The sequence below is a fragment of the Babylonia areolata genome, chromosome 26 (assembly GCF_041734735.1).
Source record: "Babylonia areolata isolate BAREFJ2019XMU chromosome 26, ASM4173473v1, whole genome shotgun sequence".
Taxonomy (NCBI): Eukaryota; Metazoa; Mollusca; class Gastropoda; order Neogastropoda; family Buccinidae; genus Babylonia; species Babylonia areolata.
Window position 1 is genome coordinate 15,016,302 of NC_134901.1, and position 23,089 is coordinate 15,039,390.

General features: G+C 45.8%; 1 protein-coding gene across 1 annotated transcript in view; it reads left to right on the forward strand.

Moving 5' to 3' along the window:
* Positions 1-22,862, forward strand: part of LOC143300423 (short transient receptor potential channel 7-like) — a 93,756-nt gene extending 70,894 nt beyond the window's left edge. The window contains exons 6-15 of the mRNA XM_076614069.1: positions 1,725-1,889; positions 3,756-4,041; positions 5,537-5,676; positions 7,727-7,826; positions 10,140-10,291; positions 10,826-10,986; positions 14,576-14,774; positions 17,388-17,702; positions 18,580-18,784; positions 20,844-22,862. Coding sequence (XP_076470184.1) covers positions 1,725-1,889; positions 3,756-4,041; positions 5,537-5,676; positions 7,727-7,826; positions 10,140-10,291; positions 10,826-10,986; positions 14,576-14,774; positions 17,388-17,702; positions 18,580-18,784; positions 20,844-21,190 — 2,070 coding nt within the window. The 3' untranslated portion in view covers positions 21,191-22,862. The remainder of the gene's footprint in view (positions 1-1,724; positions 1,890-3,755; positions 4,042-5,536; positions 5,677-7,726; positions 7,827-10,139; positions 10,292-10,825; positions 10,987-14,575; positions 14,775-17,387; positions 17,703-18,579; positions 18,785-20,843) is intronic.
* Positions 22,863-23,089: the final 227 nt, after the last annotated feature.

Genomic DNA, 23,089 nt, shown 5'->3' on the forward strand with positions numbered 1-23,089 from the left:
CATTCACATTAGCGCGGTCATTCTGTCTCCCTCTCTCTCTATCCGTGTCTCATTCAGTCTGTCTGTCTGTGTTCTCTCTCTGTCTCTCTGTATGTGTGACGAAGGTTTAATAATAACGTTATTTCTGAGGTAACATGAAAATGATCAGAGTGTAAGGGACTCAACCCTGACACCAGATTTGAGTGATTCTGTCTGCTAGTTATCTGCTCATGCTTGGTGGTGTGTGTCCATCGAGATCGATGATGACCATCGTTGTCATCCAGCTGGGGGATGGGGGGAGGGTGGTGGTGGGGTGGGGGGGAGGATGCTCATGAATCTATCTGTGAATGCGCAGATGGCTGAATAGTCCAATCTGCGCACGAAATGTTCGCTGACAGTTGGGGCAGACAAAGACAGGCATACCATTGTCAGGGAGCTTGTTTGCCCGTGACTTTCTGGCCTGCCTCTTCTGAACAGCTGCAGCAGTCCTGTTGGCCTCGCATAACTTGGCGCCTTTGTGCACAGCAGCACGCCATTTGTCACGGTCCACTGCAGATTCCTCCCAGGAGTCAGGGTTGATATCAAACGCTTTCAGAGAGACTTTCAGAGTATCTCTGAAGCGCTTCTTCTGACCTCCGTGTGATCTCTTCCCTTGTTGCAGCTCGCCATAGAAGAGCCTTTGGGGCAGCCGATGGTCTGGCATGCCCGCCACGTGTCCAGCCCAGCGAAGCTGGGACTGCATCAGGATGGTGAAGATGCTGGGAAGGGTGGCTTTTGCGAGCACCTCTGTGTCTGGGGTCTTGTCTTGCCACTTGATGTTCAGTAGCTTCCTGAGGCATGTTGTGTGGAAGTGGTTCAGCTTCTTGGCATGTCGTTGGTACACTGTCCAAGTTTCGCAGGCGTACAGTAGTGTGGGGAGAACTACTGCTCTGTAGACCTTTAGCTTGGTCTCAAGACTAATGCCTCTTCTGTTCCAGACATTTGCACTAAGTCTACCAAAAGTTGCACTTGCTCTTGCAATCCTGACGTTCACTTCATCGTCGATGGTCGCATTTCGTGACAGTGTGCTGCCAAGGTATGTGAACCGCTCCACCGCACTGAGTCTCTGACCGTTGACTGTGATGTTGGGCTCAACGTAGGGTTTCCCTGGGGCTGGCTGATGGAGAACTTCAGTTTTCCTCGTGCTTACGTTAAATAAGAATTGCTTCACGTTGTGTAAGTGAAACTGGTATCATTTGGTGAGTTCTGTTTACTGTCTATTTGCAGAATATCTTTCGCAAATTTGCTCGTTAACCCTCCTCCAAACTCCCAATGTATTATGTGCCAGTGGCCGAAGTGCATTAAACATCCATTCATTCTCACATTTATCATCATTGTTGTCTTATTTATTTATTTATTTATTATTATTATTATTATTATTATTATTATTTTATTATTATTATTATTACTACTACCTTTTTATATTATAATTATTTATTTATCTATCTAAGCTTATCTATTATTTATTCACCTTTTTTTTACTTTTCTTTTTTTTCTCAAGGCCTGACTAAGCGCGTTGGGTTAAGCTGCTGGTCAGGCATCTGCTTGGCAGATGTAGTGTAGCGTATATGGATTTGTCCGAACGCAGTGACGCCTCCTTGAGCTACTGAAACTGAAACTGAATCATTCTCACATTCTGTGTCAAGAGCAAGTTACAACGCCAATCGTCAGTTCAGGGCGAGTCATCACGTTTTGGTTATTTCCAGTTTGTGGCGCACGCCAGCTGCCAGCAGCGCGTGGTACGCACGTGGTACAACGGGTTAGGCAAGTGGCAGAGGGCGGGGTGGGCGTGGCGTCTCTTCATGACCGTCTGTTTCGTGGTGGGCTACCCCTTCCTCGTCTTCATGCACCTCATAGCGCCCGGCACAAAGGTGAGTGAGTGAGTCAGTGCCCCCCCCCCCTCCCCTCCGTTGGTCATGATGGCTTGGAGGACACAGGTTCCAGCCACATCAGACTTCTTTTTTTTTTTTCTGGCCCGTGCCCAACTCCTAACCTGTGGGCCCTAATGGGGCCATACAGTCGAGAGTCATCACCCCCTTCATGGATGTGTCTTGGGGGAGTAAGGGGGGGGTGGGGGGGGGGAGGTGGTGTTTGCTCAATTTCTCCTGACCAGTACTGCAGGTGTCTGTTCATCAAAGCCGGCCAGTGGGTGTCGCCGGAATCTACGCCTCCTTCTTCGTGGGCTGCAACTCCCACGTTCACTCGTATGCACAGGAGTAGGCTTTTATGTGTATGACCGTTTTTTACCCCGCCATGTGGGCAGCCATACTCCGTTTTTCGGGTGTGTGCATGGCTTGGTATGTTCTTGTTTCCATAACCCTACGAACGCTGAAATGGATTACAGGATCTTTAACGTGCGTCTTTGATCTTCTGCTTGCGTATCCACACGAAGGGGGGATGGTGGGGGGGAGGAGGGGTTCAGCCACAAGCAGGTCTGCACATGTGTTGATCTAGGAGATCGGGAAAATTTCCCACCCTTCACCCACCAGGCGCCGTTAACGAGATTCGAACTCGAGACCCTCAGATTGGAAGTCCAACGCTTTAACCACTCTATCATTACGCCGGGACATGATAATCCTGAGAGTGCAGCCTTGTCAAAGAGTCCTAAACCTAAACGGACCCCAGTTGCAGCAACCTTATCACTACTCCCATCATCAGTCGAGATGGTGTTGTCGCTCACAGAGTGGTTTCTTTACTTTAATAATAATAATAATAATAATGGTATTTATATAGCGCTGAATCTTGTGCAGAAACAAATCAAAGCGCTTTCGCACCAGTCATTCACACACATGCATAACTCTAAAACTAGAGAAACTGAAGACAAGGAAGAGGCAGGGAAGGGAGGCTATTTTGGGAAGAGGTGGGTTTTGAGGCCAGACTTTCAAGCTGACGCAGCTGTATATTGTATCATCTAGCCAGGTGCTGTGACACACATCCTGTATGTACTCTGTTGTCATTATTTTTTTTTTTCGTTTGATGAGGTCTCTGTCCTCTTTTTCCCTTTTTTTCTGTTTTTTTTCTTCTGTTTGTGTGAGTGTGTGTGTGTGTGTGTGTGTGTGTGTGTTTTGCTTATTTTTATGTGGGGCCTCCATTCTCCTCTTTTCCCCCTTTTTTTGTTTTTTGTGGGGCCTCCATCCTCCTCATTTTCCCCACTTTTTCTTCTGAATTTTATTTCATTTTTCTCAATAAACTATTTAACATAGTCTTGTCTTCACTCACATGCACCGCAACTGACAGTTTTCATTCATTTTTTTTTTTACCTATTATCTGGCGCAACAATTATACCCTTGTGTGTCTTGCGGCATGCGATCTTGGAATGTTCTCTGTTATCACTGTATGTATGTATGTATGTATGTATCACTTCAGTCTTCGTACATTTTGATGCCCTCCCCCTCTGTCTGTGTATGTCTGAGTGATGCTTCCGTCTTTTCTTGTTGTTATAATATTATAATATTATGCCAGGCGTCTGCTTTCCTTCTTTTCCCTTTCTTTTGATTAAATAGCTTTGATTTTAGGCTCAGGCGGCAGTATCAAAATGTTAATACAGCAGCAAGATGTCGTGTAGCGAATCTAGATCAATCAGCACGGCTTTTTTTTTTTTTTTTTGACGGCCTCCTTGATATAATGATTCTTGATGACACTGACTGTGTAATCCCTCCACCCCCCCCCCTTCCCAACCCCCCCGTGGGCCATCCTTTCTCCCCCCCCCCCCGACCCCTCAACACACAACCTTCCAGATCACCAACACGCTCAAGTTCCCCGTGGTGAAGTTCCTGTGCCACACGGTCTCCTTCATGGCCTTCCTCATGCTCATCGTCCTCCTCACCGTGGAGTCGTCGGCCAGCGTCAGCAGCGACAAGACCCTGGCCAACACGCACCGGGACCTGTTCGCCAAGTACCAGGTGCTGTACGAGCGGGCCCGCAACACCACGGGCAACGTCTCTGTGCTGGCCGGCCCCGACTTCCCGCTCCGGGCCAGCCAGCCCACCAGCACGGAGATCATGATGAGCTTGTGGATCGTCGGTGAGTTGAGGAGGAGGAGGAGGAGGTGGTGGAGGAGGAAGTAGTGGAGGAGGAAGAGGATGTCCGTTGGTGGTGAGTGGTGGTGAGCGTATGGATCGTTGGTGAGTTAAGGAGGAAGAGAAGGACGAGGAGGTGGTATGGAGGAGGACGTCCGTTGGTGGTGGTGGTGAGTGGTGGTGGTGAGTGGTGGTATGGAGGAGGATGTCCGTTGGTGGTGAGTGGTGGTGGTGAGTGGTGGTATGGAGGAGGACGTCCGTTGGTGGTGGTGGTGAGTGGTGGTGGTGAGTGGTGATATGGAGGAGGACGTCCGTTGGTGGTGAGTGGTGGTGGTGAGTGGTGGTGGTGAGTGGGGATATGGAGGACGTCCGTTGGTGGTGAGTGGTGAGTAGTGGTGGTGAGTGGTGGTATGGAGGAAGATGTCCGTTGGTGGTGAGTGGTGATATGGAGGAAGATCTCTGTTGGTGGTGAGTGGTGGTGAGCGTATGGATCATCGGTGAGTTGAAGAGGAAGAGAAGAAGGAGGAGGAGGTGGTGGAGGAGGAGGAGGATGCCCGTTGGTGTGTGTGGTGGTGGTGAGTGGTGACATGGAGTTTGTGGATCATTGGTGAGTGATGGTGAGTTTGTGGATCGCTGGTGAGTTGGCTTTTTTGCGGGTGGTGGAGGCGGTGGTGGTATGATAGTGTTTTCTTCTTTTCATTATTTTCTACTCAATATATTCACACTCATACAATAGGCGTACAAAGTGATTAGGGGTCAGACGTGGGTATCGATGCGGGGAGGGGGGGAGTGTTCAGGGGGGAGATCGGGATTTATCAGTGGAATGGTGGGGTGCTGGGTGGAGGATTCATTACTCATTTTTACGTGGGGGGTGGGGTGGGGGTGGTAGTATTTTGTTTGTTCTTTCCTTATCAGAATTTATGTGGGACATTTTACTCAATGATCTGTTCACAAGTTCGCTGAATGTGTGGACCATCTTCATCTTATTCTTCTTCATTCGTGGGCTGCAACTCCCACGTTCACTCGCATGCACACGAGTGGGCTTTTACATGTATGACTGTTTTTGCCCCGCCATGTAGGCAGCCATACTCCGTTTTCGGGGGTGTACATGTTGGGTATGTTCTTGTTTCCATAACCCATCGAACGCTGACATGGATTACAGGATCTTTAACATGCATATTTAATCTTCTGCCTGCGTATACACACAGTGGGGGTTCAGGCACAAACAGGTCTGCACATATGTTGACTTGGGAGATCGGAAAAATCTCCACCCTTTAACCACCAGGCGCCTAAACCGAGATTCGAATCCGGGACCCTCAGATTGAAAGTCCAGCGCTTTAACCACTCGGCTATTGCGTCCGTCTTATTTTAATCAAATTACTTGTATTCTTTGTTTTTTGTTATTCTGTTTCTTTTGTCAATCTGTTTACCTGTTTGTTGTCTTGGCTGTGTTCACTCCATGGGTGGTGGTGGTGGTGGTGGTGGGTGGCGTGTTTCAGGGATGATATTCCAGGAGTGCCATCAGATCTTCCGGGCAGGTGTGCAGGACCACCTGAGCAACCTGTTCAACCTCCTGGACTTCCTCTTGCTCAGTGTCTACACCTCGGTCTTCACCATCCGCTTCTGGACCATGTCCAAGGTGCGCTTTCTGACCTCTTGGGGGGGCGGGCGGACGGGGGTGTGGGGGGAGGGTGTGGGGGGTTCCTCCTCCTCCTCCTCTTCCTCCTCGTGTCCGTGTTCAGTGTCGTGAGACTATTTGTTGTACCTTTTCTGTTGTTGTTGTTGCTGGTGGTGGTGGTGGTGGAGATGGAGGTGGTGTGTTTGTGTGTGTGGTTGTGTGTGTGTGTTAGAGAGAGACAGTCAGACAGAGAATGAATGTGATGTAGAGAAAGCGCGTGTGTGGTCGGAAAAATGGACTGTGTCGTCCTTCCGACCGGCTTTCTTTTTATTTACTTACATTTTTTTAAAAAATTATCTCTTATCTCAGCTTCCTGTTGTTGTTTTTTTTTATAGTCCTTCATCTTCACCATGGCCGAGAGGTGACAGATTATATGTTGGTGCCAAAGGGTTTTAGTTTTTGTCTGGTAAATCAGCATTTGCCGGGAGTTGTTTCTGGGAAATAGATATAACACTGCATCAGTTCCACTTCGAAAACCAACTGGTCTTTTTAAAATTTTCAAAATCATGTACCATGGACCCTGTCTCTTTGAATGTCTGTATTTAGCCCTCTTTGAGGTACCATGGACTGTCTCTTTGAATGTCTGTATTTAGCCCTCTTTGAGGTACCATGGACTGTCTCTTTGAATGTCTGTATTTAGCCCTCTTTGAGGTACCACGGACTGTCTCTTTGAACGTCTGTATTTAGCCCTGTTTGAGGTACCATGGACTGTCTCTTTGAATGTCTGTATTTAGCCCTGTCTGTACCATGGACTGTCTCTTTGAATGTCTGTATTTAGCCCTCTTTGAGGTACCATGGACTGTCTCTTTGAATGTCTGTATTTAGCCCTCTTTGAGGTACCATGGACTGTCTATGAATGTCTGTATTTAGTCCTCTTTGAGGTACCACGGACTGTCTATGAATGTCTGTATTTAGCCCTCTTTGAGGTACCACGGACTGTCTCTTTGAATGTCTGTATTTAGTCCTCTTTGAGGTACCATGGACTGTCTCTTTATCTGTCTGTATTTAGCCCTCTTTGAGGTACCATGGACTGTCTCTTTATCTGTCTGTATTTAGCCCTCTTTGAGGTACCATGGACTGTCTCTTTGAACGTCTGTATTTAGCCCTCTTTGAGGTACCATGGACTGTCTCTTTGAACGTCTGTATTTAGCCCTCCTTGAGGTACCATGGACTGTCTCTTTGACCGTCTGTATTTAGCCCTCCTTGAGGTACCATGGACTGTCTCTTTGAATGTCTGTATTTAGCCCTCCTTGAGGTACCATGGACTGTCTCTTTGAACGTCTGTATTTAGCCCTGTTTGAGGTACCATGGACTGTCTCTTTATCTGTCTGTATTTAGCCCTGTTTGAGGTACCATGGACTGTCTCTTTGAATGTCTGTATTTAGCCCTCCTTGAGGTACCATGGACTGTCTCCCTGTTTCTTTGAATGTCTGTATTTAGCCCTGTTTGAGGTACCATACTCTGTCCCTGTCTCTTTGAATGTCTGTATTTAGCCCGCTTTGAGGTACCATGGACTGTCTCATGTCACGAGTGTACTCTGTATAACTTGTTTGTATATACATTTATAATACACATGAACCATTAAAGAGATAACGAAATGTTACCAGGTGAATATTATTGAATATTTTGTGTCATGTATTTATAGTTTAAAAAAAAAAAATGTGTGTAGATGAAGCATTAAAGAGATAACGAAATGTTACCACGTGAATGTTATTGAATATTATGTGTCATGTATTTGTTGGTTAATTTGTGTGTACATGAAGAATTGAGGAGATAACGAAATGATTATCACATGAATGTTATTGAATAGTGTGCGTGTGTGTGTGTGTGTGTGTGTGTGTGTGTGTGTGTGGTTAAGTTGTGTTTTTGATGTTCAGTTTATTCTCTTTCAATGTGACACCCCCTTCAGTGAGGGGCTTTTGGCCTTTATCTGCATTTAAATAAAAAAATCGTTTTCGTCATCTGTTAGCGACACGTTTTACAATCGCCATGTGTATGTGTGTGGGGGCAGTTTTCCTCGGGGATGGGTCTACTGAGGAACCTGGACATCACCGATCAGCTGGATCCCTTCGAGTCCTCCATACAGCAGGCCATCTACTGGCTCAACGCTGGTCAGTTGGGTGCTTCGTCCGTCTGTCTCTTCTGGTCATTGCTTCTATGGGCCACTAGTTTCAGCCCTGCGTGTTCTCCGTCTCTCTCTTTCTCTGTGTCTCTTTGTTAACCTGTCATTATCTGTGTGTGTGTGTGTGTGTGTGTGTGTGTGTGAACCTGTCATTCTGTGTGTGTGTGTGTGTGAACCTGTCATTCTGTGTGTGTGTGTGTGTGTGTGTGTGTGTGTGTGTGAACCTGTCATTCTGTGTGTGTGTGTGTGTGAACCTGTCATTCTGTGTGTGTGTGTGTGTGTGTGTGTGTGAATTTGTCATTCTGTGTGTGTGTGTGTGTGTGTGTGTGTGTGTGAACCTGTCATTCTGTGTGTGTGTGTGTGAACCTGTCATTCTGTGTGTGTGTGTATGTGTGTGTGTGTGTGCGCGCGCGCTTGCTTGTGTGTGCTTTCATGGAATTATTTATGTCAGATCTGTGCCTTTTTCTTCTTTTCCTCTTCCTGTGTGCACTTGCATAACTGCCTGTAGCGGGTGTAGACCGGCGAGGTGATACAGCGGGAATTCCTCTGTTCTCGTTCCTTCTCCGCTCGTGGGCTGCAACCCCCGGATTCACCCCCATGTACACGAGTGGGCTTTTACGTGTATGACCGTTTTTAACCCGCCATGTCGGCAGCCATACTCCGTTTTCGGGGGTGTGCATGCTGGGTATGTTCTTGTTTTCCTAACCCACCGAAAACTGACATGGATTACAGGAACTTTAACGTGCGTATTTGATCTTCTGCCTGCGTATACACACGAAGGGGGTTCAGGCACAAACAGGTCTGCACATAAATAGTGACCTGGGGGATCGGAAAAATCTCCACCCTTTACCCACCAGGTGCCATTACCGTGATTCGAGCCAGGGACCCTAAGATTGAAAGTCCAACGCTTTAACCACTCGGCTATTGCGCCCGTCTTCTCGAAATATTAATAATCGAGAAATAGTTTGTTTTTTGTTTTGTTTTTTTTGTGTTTTTTTTTGTCTGGCTCGCTCACTTTTTCTGTCCTATCATGTGTGCACGCACACACGCGCACGATGCATGTCTGAGCGTGAATATGAGGGAAACGGTGTGCTACATTTAGTAAGAGCGTAAGAACGAGTTTGATGGTTGGTCAAGCGGTATTTTATACAAAGTGCAACACGAAATAATCTCTCAGAAATTCAGTTGATTGAAGTACAGATGACTGATATTCGAAACGATACCGTTCACTGAATCTTCATTAACAGTGGCATGTGAGATGGCAGAAAAACGTGGCGTCGGGTCTTCCCTTGTACTGGATCTCGATGCTGTTGCGCTCACTGTAGTAAAATGATTTGGGTTGTTTTGACTTAAGTTACTTACATTGATAACACATGGAGGAGGAGAGGGGGGTGGTGGCGATTCAATGTGCGGAAACGAGAAGAGTTGTGCAATTTAATTCGAAAGTGTAAAAAAAAAATGCCGTGTTCTTGTGTTTTATAGTTATATACAGTTACAGATTAGATTACAGAATACGTTATTACCTCAACAAGAGAAATTCATTTGTGGTGTAAAACACATAAACAATACACGGAAATCACAGTCATTCAACGTGTATACATAAAAGACAAAATGTTCAGATGGCAACCCATGCGTGCGATAAATAATCACAGTAGATAACAACAACACAACAGAAACCTTTAAAAGGTAACTCAGAGTAAATCATACATTACATCATCACAGCCATACATTTGCAACACAAAATCAATTAAAGGATGTGAATAAAATAGGCATGAAGTAGCATACTAAAACTAGACATATGATTTCAATTTCAGTTTCAGTAGCTCAAGGAGGCGTCACCACATCTGCCAAGCAGATGCCTGACCAGCAGTGTAACCCAACGCGCGTAGTCAAGCCTTGAGAAAAAAAAGTAGATAAATACATAAAAAAAAGAACTACTACTATTAATATGTATAAGGCGCAAAAACGTGATGAAGTCAACTATTAGCGTACAAAAAGAAAAAAAAATGACATAAAAGATTATAATCACAGTGCAGTTCAACAATACTTTGAGATGTCACATTCCACAAACACACACAATCAAAGATCTGATTATCAATTATTGCTGTTAAACAGCTCAATTGAGGTTTCATTTAGCAGTATCGTTCCTTCGTTTTCACCGTATCTTTGATTCAGTACTCTTTGTGTGCGTGTGTTCGTGCACATGTGTGTGTGTGTGCGTGCGCGCGTATCTGTGTGTGTGCGTGTGTGTTTATGTATCTGTGTGTGTGTGCGTGTGTTCGTGCGTGCGTGCGTGTTTCAGACCGGATGAAGTGGATGAAGGGAGACCCTGTCAACATGGCGGAGGGGATGTTCGCCATCTCCAACATCCTCAGCTTTTCCCGCATCTCCTACCTGCTGCCCGCCAACGAGTACCTGGGCCCTCTGCAGATATCCCTGGGCAGGATGCTCAAGGTAGGCGGCTGAGGCTCTCGCCTGGGCGGCGGCGTCGCTGTGTTTAGAGCACATGCAGAGTTGGGTGGGTTTTTGTTTTTTTCTCCACACACCACAGGACCGTTTTGAAAAACTCAGTACTTAAAGCTGCTGGGATCGCTAATGCCACTCAGCCCTGATCCCTAGACACCTGCGGATGTAAGTATATATATATATATATATATATATATATATATATATACATATGTATGTATGTATGTATGTATACTGAGATGTGTAAGATCATAGATATCTTAAGCTAATTAGGAGACGTTTCGAGTCGAGTCGTAGACAATATTTCATCATTTTGTTTTAATCAGTAGTAGTAATAGTAGCAGTTGGAGCAAAAAATTCAATATAGTGTTCAATGTTGTGCGGAGACAAATCAAAGTGCTACCTGCACTAACCCAGAGCAAACTGCAGACACAGAAACAGGTACACAGAAGAAGATAACAACAATAACACAAAGACGACAAAACTCACGCTGTGTGTTGTTGTCACTGTGTCGTCCATCAGGACATCATGAAGTTCCTGGCGCTGTTCTCTCTGGTGATCGTGGCCTTCATGGTGGGGCTGCACAACCTCTTCTGGTACTACAGTGAGCGCAACAGCATCGAGATCCAGTACGAGGGAAGACCCGACGCCGGCGAGGTCAAGGCAGAGAAAGCTTTTGGCGGGTGAGCAATTGGAGACGGTGTGTCGTGTTTGTTGTATCTGTTGTATGATAAGTGTGGTTCGTCCGTCGGGATCGACGAGGACCATTTAGTCATCCTGGGGGTGGGTGGGTTGGGCTCTGTGGGTGCGCAGATGACTGGTCAGGCCAATCCGCGCCCGGAAGGTTTTGACGCAGTGTGGACAGGGGATGGTGGCGGCTGTCGGGGACTTGCTGGCACTGCTTTTCCTGGCCTGTCTGCGTTGCTCTGCTGCAGCGATTCTGTTGGCCTCACAGGATTTGGCGCCTTTGTGGACAGCTGAACGCCACTTTGGTCTGTCCATTGCATTCAGCTCCCACGTGTCGTGGCTGATGTTGAAGGCCTTCAGAGAAGCTTTCAGAGTGTCTTTGAAGCGCTTCTTTTGGCCTCCATGGGAGCGCTTACCACGTTGGAGTTCGCCGTACAGCAGTTTATGATAAGTATTGCATGTATGTACAACAGCGCCCACTCCCTCACTTGTGTCCCACATGTGGGCGAGCCTTCAGGGCCCTGGTTGGCCTCACTCACCACTCATCTCCCCACAGCCACCGATCTTCCATTTGACTCTTGAAGCCCTGGTCATCTTGGAATCCGTAGGACGAAGATCATCATTGTATGACAGTCAGTCGTGTCCGACTATGACCATCGGAACAGCAGAGGAGGCAACTGCTGTCCCGACTAGCTGGGCTAGAATTTGCTTGAAGTCTGAGAAAGACGACCATTACAAGCTCCGTCACCATACCCTACTACTACAACTACTACCGCCACCACTACTGCTACCACCACCACTTGTACTACTATCTACTACTACCACCACTACAACTACAACCACAACCACCACCACTACTGCTTATACTATTACCATCACCACCGCCGCTTATTGGCACCGCCACTTCTACTACTAATTATATCAATAATACATTGATTTAAATACCGCATTTTCATGTAAAATATACTCAATTGCTCTGAAAAAAAAGTCTAAAACATGCATTTAGAACGCGCGCGCGCGCGCGCACACACACACACACACACACACACACAAACCAACCGAAGCATAACATTGACAACTTTTGCACAGAAGTCAGTCCGACCAAACACATAATAAATTCATGTCCAAAATCAAAGCTCATCATATACATCACAATACCTAATTACCTGTTTTAAAAAAAATCATAAGCGATGAGGATTTCGTGACGGGCGCTATAGCCGAGTGGTTAAAACGTTGGACTTTCAGTTTTGTATTCTAAGGGTCCCGAGTTCGAATCGTAACGGTAACGGCACCTGGTGGGTGGAGATTTTTCTAGGTTAACATATGTGCAGACTTGTTAGCGCCTGAACCCCCTTCGTGTGTGTGCGCATGCAGAAGATCAAATACGCAAGTTAAAGATACTGAAATCTATGTCAGCGTACGGTGGGTTATGGAAACAAGAACATACCCAGCATGCACACCCCCGAAATCGGAGTATAGCTGCCGACATGGCGGGGTAAATAAACAAAACGGTCATACACGTAAAATGTTACATGTCCGAGTGGTACATGCGTTCATTCCTGACCAAATGACACAGGAAACGAATGATGAGCGCCCAACGGCAGCCGTCAGTCGACTCTAACTTGGTAGGCTGGCAGCCCGTTGTGCAAGTGACCCCGATTTGTAAAACGTTTAGAGCTCGGCCTCCGACTGAGGATGATAGGCGCTATATAAGTATCCATATCAATACAAATCAAGTGTGACAACGTAGTTGTCGTCATTGCAGAGTCATGGCCATGCGCTGTGTAAGTATTCATATCAAATCAAATCAAGAGTGATGACGTAGTCGTCGTTCCAGAGTCATGGCCATGCGCTGTGTAAGTATCCATATCAAATCAAATCATGTGTGATGACGTAGTTGTCGTCGTTCCAGAGTCATGGCCAGTAGCTATTTTCAGCATCTATATCAAATCAAATCAAGTGTGATGACGAAGTTGTCGTTGCAGAGTCATGGCCAGTAGCTATTTTCAGCATCTATATCAAATCAAATCAAGTGTGATGACGTAGTTGTCGTTGCAGAGTCATGGCCAGTAGCTATTTTCAGCATCTATATCAAATCAAATCAAGTGTGATGACGTAGTTGTCGTTGCAGAGTCATGGCCAGTAGCTATTTTCAGCATCTATATCAAATCAAATCAAGTGTGTGAAGACGTAGTTGTCGTCGTTCCAGAGTCATGGCCATGCGCTATAATACATTTGTATTTCTTTTTATCACAACAGATTTCTCTGTGTTAAATTCGGGCTGCTCTCACCAGGGAGAGCGCGTCGCTATACTACAGCGCCACCCATTTTTGGTTTTTTTTCCCTGCGTGCAGTTTTATTTGTTTTTCCTACGCAGTGGATTTTTCTACAGCATTTTGCCAGGAACAACCCTTTTGTTGCCGTGGGTTCTTTTACGTGCGCTGAATGCATGCTACACACGGGACCTCGGTATATCGTCTCGTCCGAATGACTAGCGTCCCGACCACCACTCAAGGTCTAGTGGAGGGGGAGAAAATATCGGCGACTGAGCCGTGATTCGAACCAGTGCGCTCAGATTCTCTGGCTTCCTAGGCGGACGCGTTACCTCCAGGCCATCACTCCACTCCATATATCAGTATCCATGTCAAATCAAATTAAGTGTGATGACGTCGTTGTCGTCGCAGCTTCAAGGCCATGCGCTATTAAAGTATCCATATTAAATCAAATCAAATCAAGTGTGATGACGTCGTTGTCGTTGCAGAGTCATGGCCATGCACTATGATATGTAAGTATCTATGTCAAATCAAATCAAATAAAGTGTGATGACGTCGTTGTCGTTGCAGAGTCATGGCCATGCGCTATTAAAGTATCCATATTAAATCAAATCAAATCAAGTGTGATGACGTCGTCGTAGTCGTCGTTGCAGAGTCATGGCCATGCACTATATGTAAGTATCCATGTCAAATAAAATCAAGTGTGATGACGTCATTGTCGTTGAAGAGTCATGGCCATGCGCTATGATATAAAAATATCCATATCAAATCAAATCAAATCAAGTGTGATGACGTTGTCGTTGTTCCAGATTGCTATAACATATTTGTATTTCTTTTTATCACAACAGATTTCTCTGTGTGAAATTCGGGCTGCTCTCCCTAGGGAGAGCGCGTCGCTACACTACAGCGCCACCCTTTTTTTTCTTGGAGGGGTGGGGGTGGGGGGGTTATTTTTTCTTGCATGCAGTTTTATTTGTTTTTCCTTTCGCAGTGGATTTTTCTACAGCATTTTGCCAGGAACAACCCTTTTGTTGCCGTGGGTTCTTTTACGTGCGCTAAGTGCATGCTGCACACGGGACCTCGGTTTATCGTCTCATCCGAATGGCTAGCGTCCCGACCACCACACTGGCGGAGGGGGGGGGGATATCGTCGGCTGAACCGTGATTCGAATCAGCGCGCTCAGATTCTCTCGCTTCCTAGGCGGATGCGTTACCTCTAGGCCATCACTCCACTCCATAATTTACCTAAGTATCCATGTAAATTTAAATCAAGAGTGATGACGTTGATGTCGTTGTCGTTGTCGTCGTTGCAGAGTGATGGCCACCTTCCGCACTGTCTTCTGGTCGCTGTTTGGCCGCGGGGAGCCGGACGCCGTGAGACTGGGCGGCTACAACAACAACCTGACGGAGGACGTGGGCTACATCATCTACGGCGTCTACAACATCGTCATGGTCACCGTGCTGATCAACATGCTCATCGCCATGATGACCCGCTCCTTCACCAACATCGCTGTGAGTGGAAGAGGGGGGCAGGGGGGAGTGTTGTGGGGGTGGGTGGGTGGGGGGGTAAGGGGTGTGTTGTGGGAAGGGGGAGGAGGGCTACACGCTTTGATTCAGTTTTTTTTCATCATGGGATGGTGTGTGTGTGTGTGTGTGTGTGGTTAGTTTAGTTTAATTCAATGATATTAGACGGGGGGGGGGGGGGGGGGAGGAAAGAGAAAGAAAAAACATATGTGTGCATGGGAGATGAGGCGTGGGGTACATGAGAAGAGGTGGAGGGATGACTGTCAGTAGTGGAAAACGAAGAGCTATGAAGGACTGTACTCTCTCTCTCTCTCCCTGTGTGTGTGTACGCGTGATCGTGTGCTTTGTGTCATTCACACAATCCGTTTGCCTCGCTTTTTTTAAAAGTCATGATTGTAGTGCCACCGTGTTGATAATTTGTGTAACGTTTTTTTTTTTTTTTGTTGTTGTTGTTTTGTTTTTTCACCCCCATATTGGTATTGTACTACGCCGGTATGAGAAATACCATTATTGTCAGTTATTAGTAGTTTGTTTTGTATTCTATCACTTTTTTTTTGTCATCAGATTTCTGCGTGAAATAGGGTTGCTCTCCCTTGGGAAAACGCGTCGCCAGAGTGCAGCAGCAGCAACAACATTTTTTTATGACTTTCCTCTCCGCTCGTGCTTGTGTTTTTTTCTTTAGAAAGTACGATTAAATTATATATATAAAAAAAAAGGATTTTGCCATGGACAAACACTTCTATTGCTGCGGGATCTGTTACGCGCGCCAAGTCCATGTACACACCACCTCGATTTTTCGAAAAAATCTCCACCCTTCAATTCACCCCATCAGGCGCCGTCACCGAGATTCGAACCCCGGACCCACACATTGAAAGTCCAGCGCTTTAACCACTCGGCTATTGCGCCCGTAGTATAGGACTCGAATCGTGGTCACTCACTTCCCGGTCAGGTGTATTAATTACTGGTCCACGGCTTCATTTGATAATTTCTTCTTTTTTTTTAACTTGATAAAAAAGGTGCAACATTTCGGATTGGCTGAGAGAGAGAGAGAGAATGAATGGCTGGCTTATTCATTTATAGGCCATTGCCCCTTATGAAAGGGTGTCACAAATTCTTCATAGACATCGCATCGTGCATTGTAAAATGACATACGTTCACATAACATATCATACTTTCTTTCAAGTAATGTACCCTCACCTAAGTAATACATAATAAACATCATGAAACATTGTATTCAATTGACATTTATACACCTAAATGACATATGATATACGCTGAATAATATCTCTTACATGCGTGGTTAATAGCGCTCAGTTAAGTTAAACACATCGTCCGTATGTAAGTCGTTACTTGATACACTAAGAAATAAGAACAGATCGGAGCTTAAACGATTTATACAGATAAATGGATATGTTTCTAATAGTTTGTTCATGCGCTGATGCCATAAGTAACGACAGTCTAAACTGACTTGGGAACTTAAGATATTTCAATGGTATGTACTGTACTCTTAAATCATACACGACAGGACAGGTCAACGTGCACCTCATTTTCTTTCTCCATCTGGCAAAGTAGACATAATCAGTCAGCCTCGTTGTGCATTCTGTAACAATGGCTAAGTTCAGCAATTGAGAGAGAGAGAGAGTGTATACACATTATGACCCTTTCCTTCCGCTTTTCTTTTGACGCACTTTATCAGCCGTCTGTCAAAATGTACAGTCTGCAGCATGACTACAGAGATGTTGTAATTGACAAACGTCACTTTATAATTATTATTTCAATATAGCTGCATTTTATTTTATTTTATTTTTTTTACCCGAAGTCGATTTTTGGTTTTCTATGTGTATTGACATTACAGTACAATACGATTCTTTGTCGAGCCTCTGTTCGTTCGTCTGTGTGCCCCATGGTTTGCGTCAGGACTGATAGTTTCAAATCTGATTTTGTTCTGGTATATATCATTCCGTTGTATTTTATCCTTGTCGTTCACTATGTGCGTAGTTTGTGTTTTTTTTAAGTTATCGTTTTGTGCACCGATCGTGCATGTGTAAGCCTGTCTATTTTCGAGCGCTAATGATTGTGCAAGCCTAATTGTTTCTACTTTCATTATTCTTACCGTCCAACAAAGTTTGACTGTAAATTACACTCTCAGCTGTCAAACTTGTAGAGAGCATTGCTCAAATCAGGAAGTCCTCTTTTCACTTCATTCATGTCTACCCTGAAAAAAACAACAACATTTCTTTGAAACTAATGCAGAACATCACCACCACCACTTCGCCATTCATCTGTTGTTCTCGTTGTGTATTTCACGTGTGTGTGTGTGAGTGAGGGGGTGGGGGGCGTGCATGTGTGTGTATATATTCATGTAATTTTGTAAAGCGCGAAGAGCCCCTGTTTAGAGAATAGGTGCTATACATTTATCATTATTCTTGGTCTCTTGACTACGGAGGAATGTATCAGTCGTAGTCTTAAGGGAGGAGCAATATCGACTGGATCTGTTAGAAAAGGAGGGAAAAAAAAAGATAACAATGGGGGTACTGCACTATATAAGCCTGCATATCATTATCATCATCATCATCATCGTCGTCATTTTGCACATTACAGGAAGACTCGGACGTGGAGTGGAAGTTCGCGCGAAGCCTCCTGTACATGGAGTACATAGGCGAGGGCAGCACCCTGCCTCCCCCGCTCAACATCCTGGGGTCGCCCAAGGCCGTCATCCGCGCCATCTTCTGCAGGGGCTGTTGCTTCCGCCACAAGGAGGACGCCCAGGATGGTCAGATCATGATGCTGGAGGAGGCCAAGCCCGTCACCTCCAACGGCGTCAAGAAGCGGGACCGGGAGAGGGCCATGGAGGAGGGGCGCGGGCCGGGGGCTAGTGCTTCTGCTGGTGGTGGTGGTGGTGAAGGCCCTTCTGGCGTAAGTTTGGTTGTTGTTGTTGTTTTGTGTGTGTGTGTGTGTGTGTGTGTTGGTGGTGGTGGTGGTGGTGGTGGGTGGGTGGGTGTGGGTGTGTGTGTTAGTATTGTGCGAACTGCTACATTGGCATTTCGGACATTTTTCGTTATGGTTAATTTTTTTTAACTTTATTTCAGTTTTAAGACGTTCTTCGATAAAGTGACTCCCTCCTCCCCCCCCCCCCCACCCGCCCCCCCGACCTTAGCCGCTAACTTATCAGTATTACACAAATCAGTCATTCCCACTCAAAAAATCCTCCATGGACCGTAATTATTTCCCAAAAAAGATTCAAAGCCGAGCACGAGGTGAATAACATAGGTTTGGGGATGGGATATAAGTGTCGTTTCTCTTCGAAAAGGAGTTCAGACAACCAGTGAAATATGTGGGTGGGTGGGTGGGTGGAGGGATGCAGAATGTGAGGATGAATAAAGGAATGGGGGTGGTGTGGTACTCGCAGCCCACGTAACGAAGAAAGCTCCCTTCAGATGCCGTAAAGAAAAATGCATGTTTGTTCGAACGCTTATATATTTGTCTGTCTGTCTGCCTATCCCTCAGTAATGGTAAATCCATCAATCCCTCTACATGGCTGTCTCTCTCTCTGTCTCTCGATATATATATATATATATATATATATATATATATATATATATATATGTGTGTGTGTGTGTGTGTGTGTGTGTTTATCAGTAACAATGGTGTGCGCATGTTCAAGTATTATTTGTACATGGCACTAACATGAACATCTATGTGTTTATTTGTTTGGAAAAAAAAATATATACATGATAATAAACACTAAAAAATCAATACAAAAACCTAGCGTCTTGTGCCTGTGTGTGGTCAGACCCAGGGAGCGGACGGGGGGGACATCGGACCAGCCGAGGGGCCGGGGGAGGGCCGGGCCCGCGCCCTGTCGCAGGACAGCCCTCGACACACCGCCAGCGCGCCGCTGGACGGCTCTGAGGAACACCTCACCTACCAGCAGATCATGCAGAAGATCATCCAGCGCTACATCTTTGACATCCAGCGAGAGGCTGAAGTCACGGAAGGTGAGTTTTTTTTTTTACAGGGAGGGGGACATCATGTTAAATTGTATGAAAAAGACAACTGCGCTTTCAGCAACCACTTAAAGTCTTAACTCCCGAGAGCAAGGTTTCGGTTGCGCCCCTTTTCTCTGCATTCAAATTTTGTATTACGTGTAGCTGACACATTTTGTACTTTCCAAAGTCAATTCAGGTCTAGATTGGAAGCTGCTAGGCAAATCTCGCTCTCTGCCATAAATGAAGCCAAACCGTAGCTTTATTAGGCTTTTATTTTGAATAAACCTTCACCGACGTCACAGTGTCAGACTCTGGTGAGAAACTGGCTTGATTCAAATCGCCCGCCATTTATAGTCCGGTTCAGGCTTTAACTATGACTCTCAAACTAGGAGGGCAAAACTTCACTGGCTCTTTAGTGCTGCAGCCTTGGGGGGGCTAGTTGGCTTTTGGGAACCATCCCCAACACCGACTGTCCGAAAACGCTCTTGGCCGAGAGAGTGGGGATGTAATTTGGGCAAGACACTGTTCGCCGTAATCAAATTGTAGCCCAAACATTCGGGACAGCAGTTGCCTCCTGTGCTGTTCTGACGGTCATAGTCGGACACGACTGACAACCATGTGCGAAAAAGAGAATTGTGCAATCAGCAACCACCTGCCTTGAGTCATCAGTCCTGTGTGTATGTCATGTGTGGCGTTCGCTCGCGCGGAGTTCAGCACACACGTTGATAAGCTGTGCGTGCGTGTGTGTGTGTGAGAGTGAGAGAGAGAGAGAGAGAGAGAGAGAGCGTCGTATACTCAGGGTTTAAATGCAAATGCGCGAATATGTGTCCAAACTCTCTACTTGCATTTTGTGTAAGTATTTGATTTCCAATTCTTGTTTGTACGTTTTGTGTACAACCCCGTCCAGTCTTCCCTGTGATACCGGTACGTTTGGAAATAGAGTCAATCTTTTCTATCCAGCTGTTTCTTTCCTACCCTCCTGACACTGCGCTGAGCCACGCTGTGAAACTGATTACCTGGGCGGTCAGCTGCTACGGAAGGGCGAGGGTTTGGGTGAGGCATTCTCCTTAACAAGCACACAAAGCAACACCCCAAAGCCTGTCTTTTTTTCCCCACCCTACTTTGTTTTGTGATTTGAGGAAAAGGGTGATTCTTCTGAAGTGAGTCCCACTGCCACATCGGTTTCAGTTTCAGTTTCAGTAGCTCAAGGAGGCGTCACTGCGTTCGGACAAATCCATATACGCTACACCACATCTGCCAAGCAGATGCCTAACCAGCAGCGTAACCCAACGCGCTTAGTCAGGCCTTGAGAGAGAAAAAAAAGGTGCATAAATAATAGATAAGCTTGCATAAATAAATAAATAATAATTTATTATATAAAAAAAGGTAGTAGTAATGATAATAAATAAATAAATAAATAAATAAGACAACAATGATGATAAATAAGCAAATAAATGTAAAACGTCACATCACTGTTGTTCATGTACTCCCACGGGGTTTCCTAAAAGTAATACGTCTTGTCTTGTCTTGCCTTGCCTTGCCTTGCCTTGTCTTCCTTGTCTTGCCTTGCCTGGCAACATCTGAAAAGCTCAATGTGTCGTCCCGTTCGGAAACAGAACAGGAACGTGGTCTCCTTCCCACGGCAGCAGCCAGCGACATAGATAGTTTGTGGCCGACGCACACACTTTTGTCTTGCTTTGTAAGTCTCCGTGGTGTCTTAGGTCGGTTGTTTTAGAACCTTCTTTCCCCATCTGATTTTGATTGACAGTGCTCTTGGGGGGGATGGGGGGGGGTGTTCTTTGTGCTAAAGAGGTGGAGCGCATTGTGAATTCCAGTTAACAAATAACAAATTATATGCATAATGATTTGTTTGTGTTGTTTGTTTTTCCATAAAAGTAAGAAAATAAAGAAAACTGATGTGTAGTAAGAAAATGGCGTTAGAAAATGACTTCTCCTGCCCCTCGACGACGACGACGACGACCTCTCACAAACCCAAATCCCTTACTGATGACCTCAAAACTAACCCAACATGATCCCCCTTCCACCCCCACCCTCCTCCATGTTCCAGACGACTTCGAGGAGATCAAGCAAGACATCCTCAGCTTCCGCTTCGAGATCCTGAACCAGTGGAAGCAGAAGGAGGCCCTGCAGGACGAGATGGCGGGCAACGTCAAGAGCATCCTGCACATGCTGCACCCAGAGCAGCTCAAGACGCCGCGCAAGTCTCGGTCCCTGGACTCCCAGCAGTCCATCTCGGAGGAGCCCGAGGAGCAGGAGCAGGCAGCCCAGCGAGAGACGGACGGCAGCCAGGATGCCGAGGGCCAGGAGAGTGAAACAAAGGACGACGACGACGACACAAAGGACGAAGAGAGCAAGGGCAGTGAAACAAAGGAGGCGGGGGAGGGTGATCAGTAGGACTGCTTCCCGTCGGCGGAATCACGTGGCGTGGAAAACGTGCGGTGTTTCGGCATGGATTCCTCTGGGTTTTTTTTTTTTCTATATGACTTTATCATGCTTTTCATTCACTGGTTACATACATTTTCAATACTCGTGGTGTTACTATCCACAAAAGGGGGGTAACGTGGGATGCACATTTACAGGATTTCATTGTGCAGTGTACATTATCGCCTGGGCTGCCCGTGCGTTGACATTCTCTGGCTGTGGTGCGCAAGGTTCATTTTGGTGGGACTCTTCATGCTGGTAAAAGACAATCGCTGCTGTGTGACTGGTTATTTCGCATTTACCATTCTGTATTCACTAATTACCATACTGTGATCTGTTTCATACTGACGTGTCTGGGGGAATGTCGTATATAACTGGGGTGTTATTTGCGTCTACTGGTTCTGATTTCATTGATTCGGAAATATGTGGTGTTGTTTTTTTACATTTGGGGTGGGTTACTTATAATACTGTTTACATTGGCACCACACTCATGCAAACACAGTTATTATTCCAAATAAATTCATCCAGCGTTGGATGTTTTTTGGGTTTTTTTACGCCACAGACCGGAAGACCCAACGTTGCAGCAATAGTCTCCATGGAAACACGGAGAAGAACAAAGCAGTCAAGGCCGAAGCTTAGCTGTTCAGGCTTCTCAGGGACTCAAGCCCTCTACCTCCCCAGGTCATGGCACAGCAACGGATGAAGTAGCCATGTATGGGGACTTGGTTTCACATCGTGGAAGAAAGATCAACCGAACAAGCTTGCTGTACGCACAACAAAATGACACCTGCAACTGCAGTTAAAAGAGCAAAGTATATATAAAAAATAATAAAGATAAAAAAGATTGACATAAATGGTTCTATTACCACGCCCAAGTCTCAGCTTGTATCACATATTGACAAAAGTTTACAGTTGGGCCAACAGCAAAGTGAGAGCTGTATTATCTATGGTTTCTCCCAAATTCTAGCCTAGATAATCGGGACAGCAGTTACCTCCCCTGCTGTTCTGATGGTCATTGTCGAACACGACTGACTATCCTACATACCACCACCACCACCACCACCATACTGGAGGGTTGGAAGCGGGAGGTAGTTAACTGTGAGACTTCCAGTACATTGCAAGTCCAGTTCAATAACACTAGCGTTGGACCAGGTCAGACAGAGCGGGGAGAGTCAGTGGACAAAACAGACACGTTTCCATCCTCCTTAACACTGAACGAGGGATGGCTCAGGGTCGGTCCAAGTGGCAGCACTTGTGTCAAACCAGTATCAAAAGTGGCTGACGTTATGTGGGGGTGGAAGAGGGGAGGGGAACGCCTTTGTATCCATATCTATATGTCGCTGATATGTCATTTTTTTTTTATTGCTATGTTTCTGTCTGGTTGAATCATAAAATTGTTAATGTATGAAGAACCATAAAACCCACCTCACCTGAGAAACGCACATATCTGTTCATTTAATCATCAAGAGTTTTTATGTCTATACATTGTTTAAATTACTGTTTCGTTTTCAGTTGTTTTTTTGTTTGTTTTCTTCTTTTTTTCATGGCTGTTCGTTGTTCAGTTTTTTTGGTTTCAGTTTGATTAACCCGGCAGTATTTTACGCTACTTCATCTGGGCCTTTTCTCCACTTTATCGATTGAACTTCACATTTCTCTCTCTACCCCCCCCCCCCAACCCAACTCCCACCCAACCCTTTCTGGGGGGAAAAAGGGGGGGGGTGCGGGGGGGGGGTGTCGTTTTTCAACTTTGCTTAGAACCTACGGCAACATTTGTTTCGACATTTCTGGTCCTTTGATTCTCCGTTGCCACGGAAAGTTCAGTTGGCCACCAAAGCTGGAAAGGTTATCTCATCCAGCACTGTGTTTGGCTGG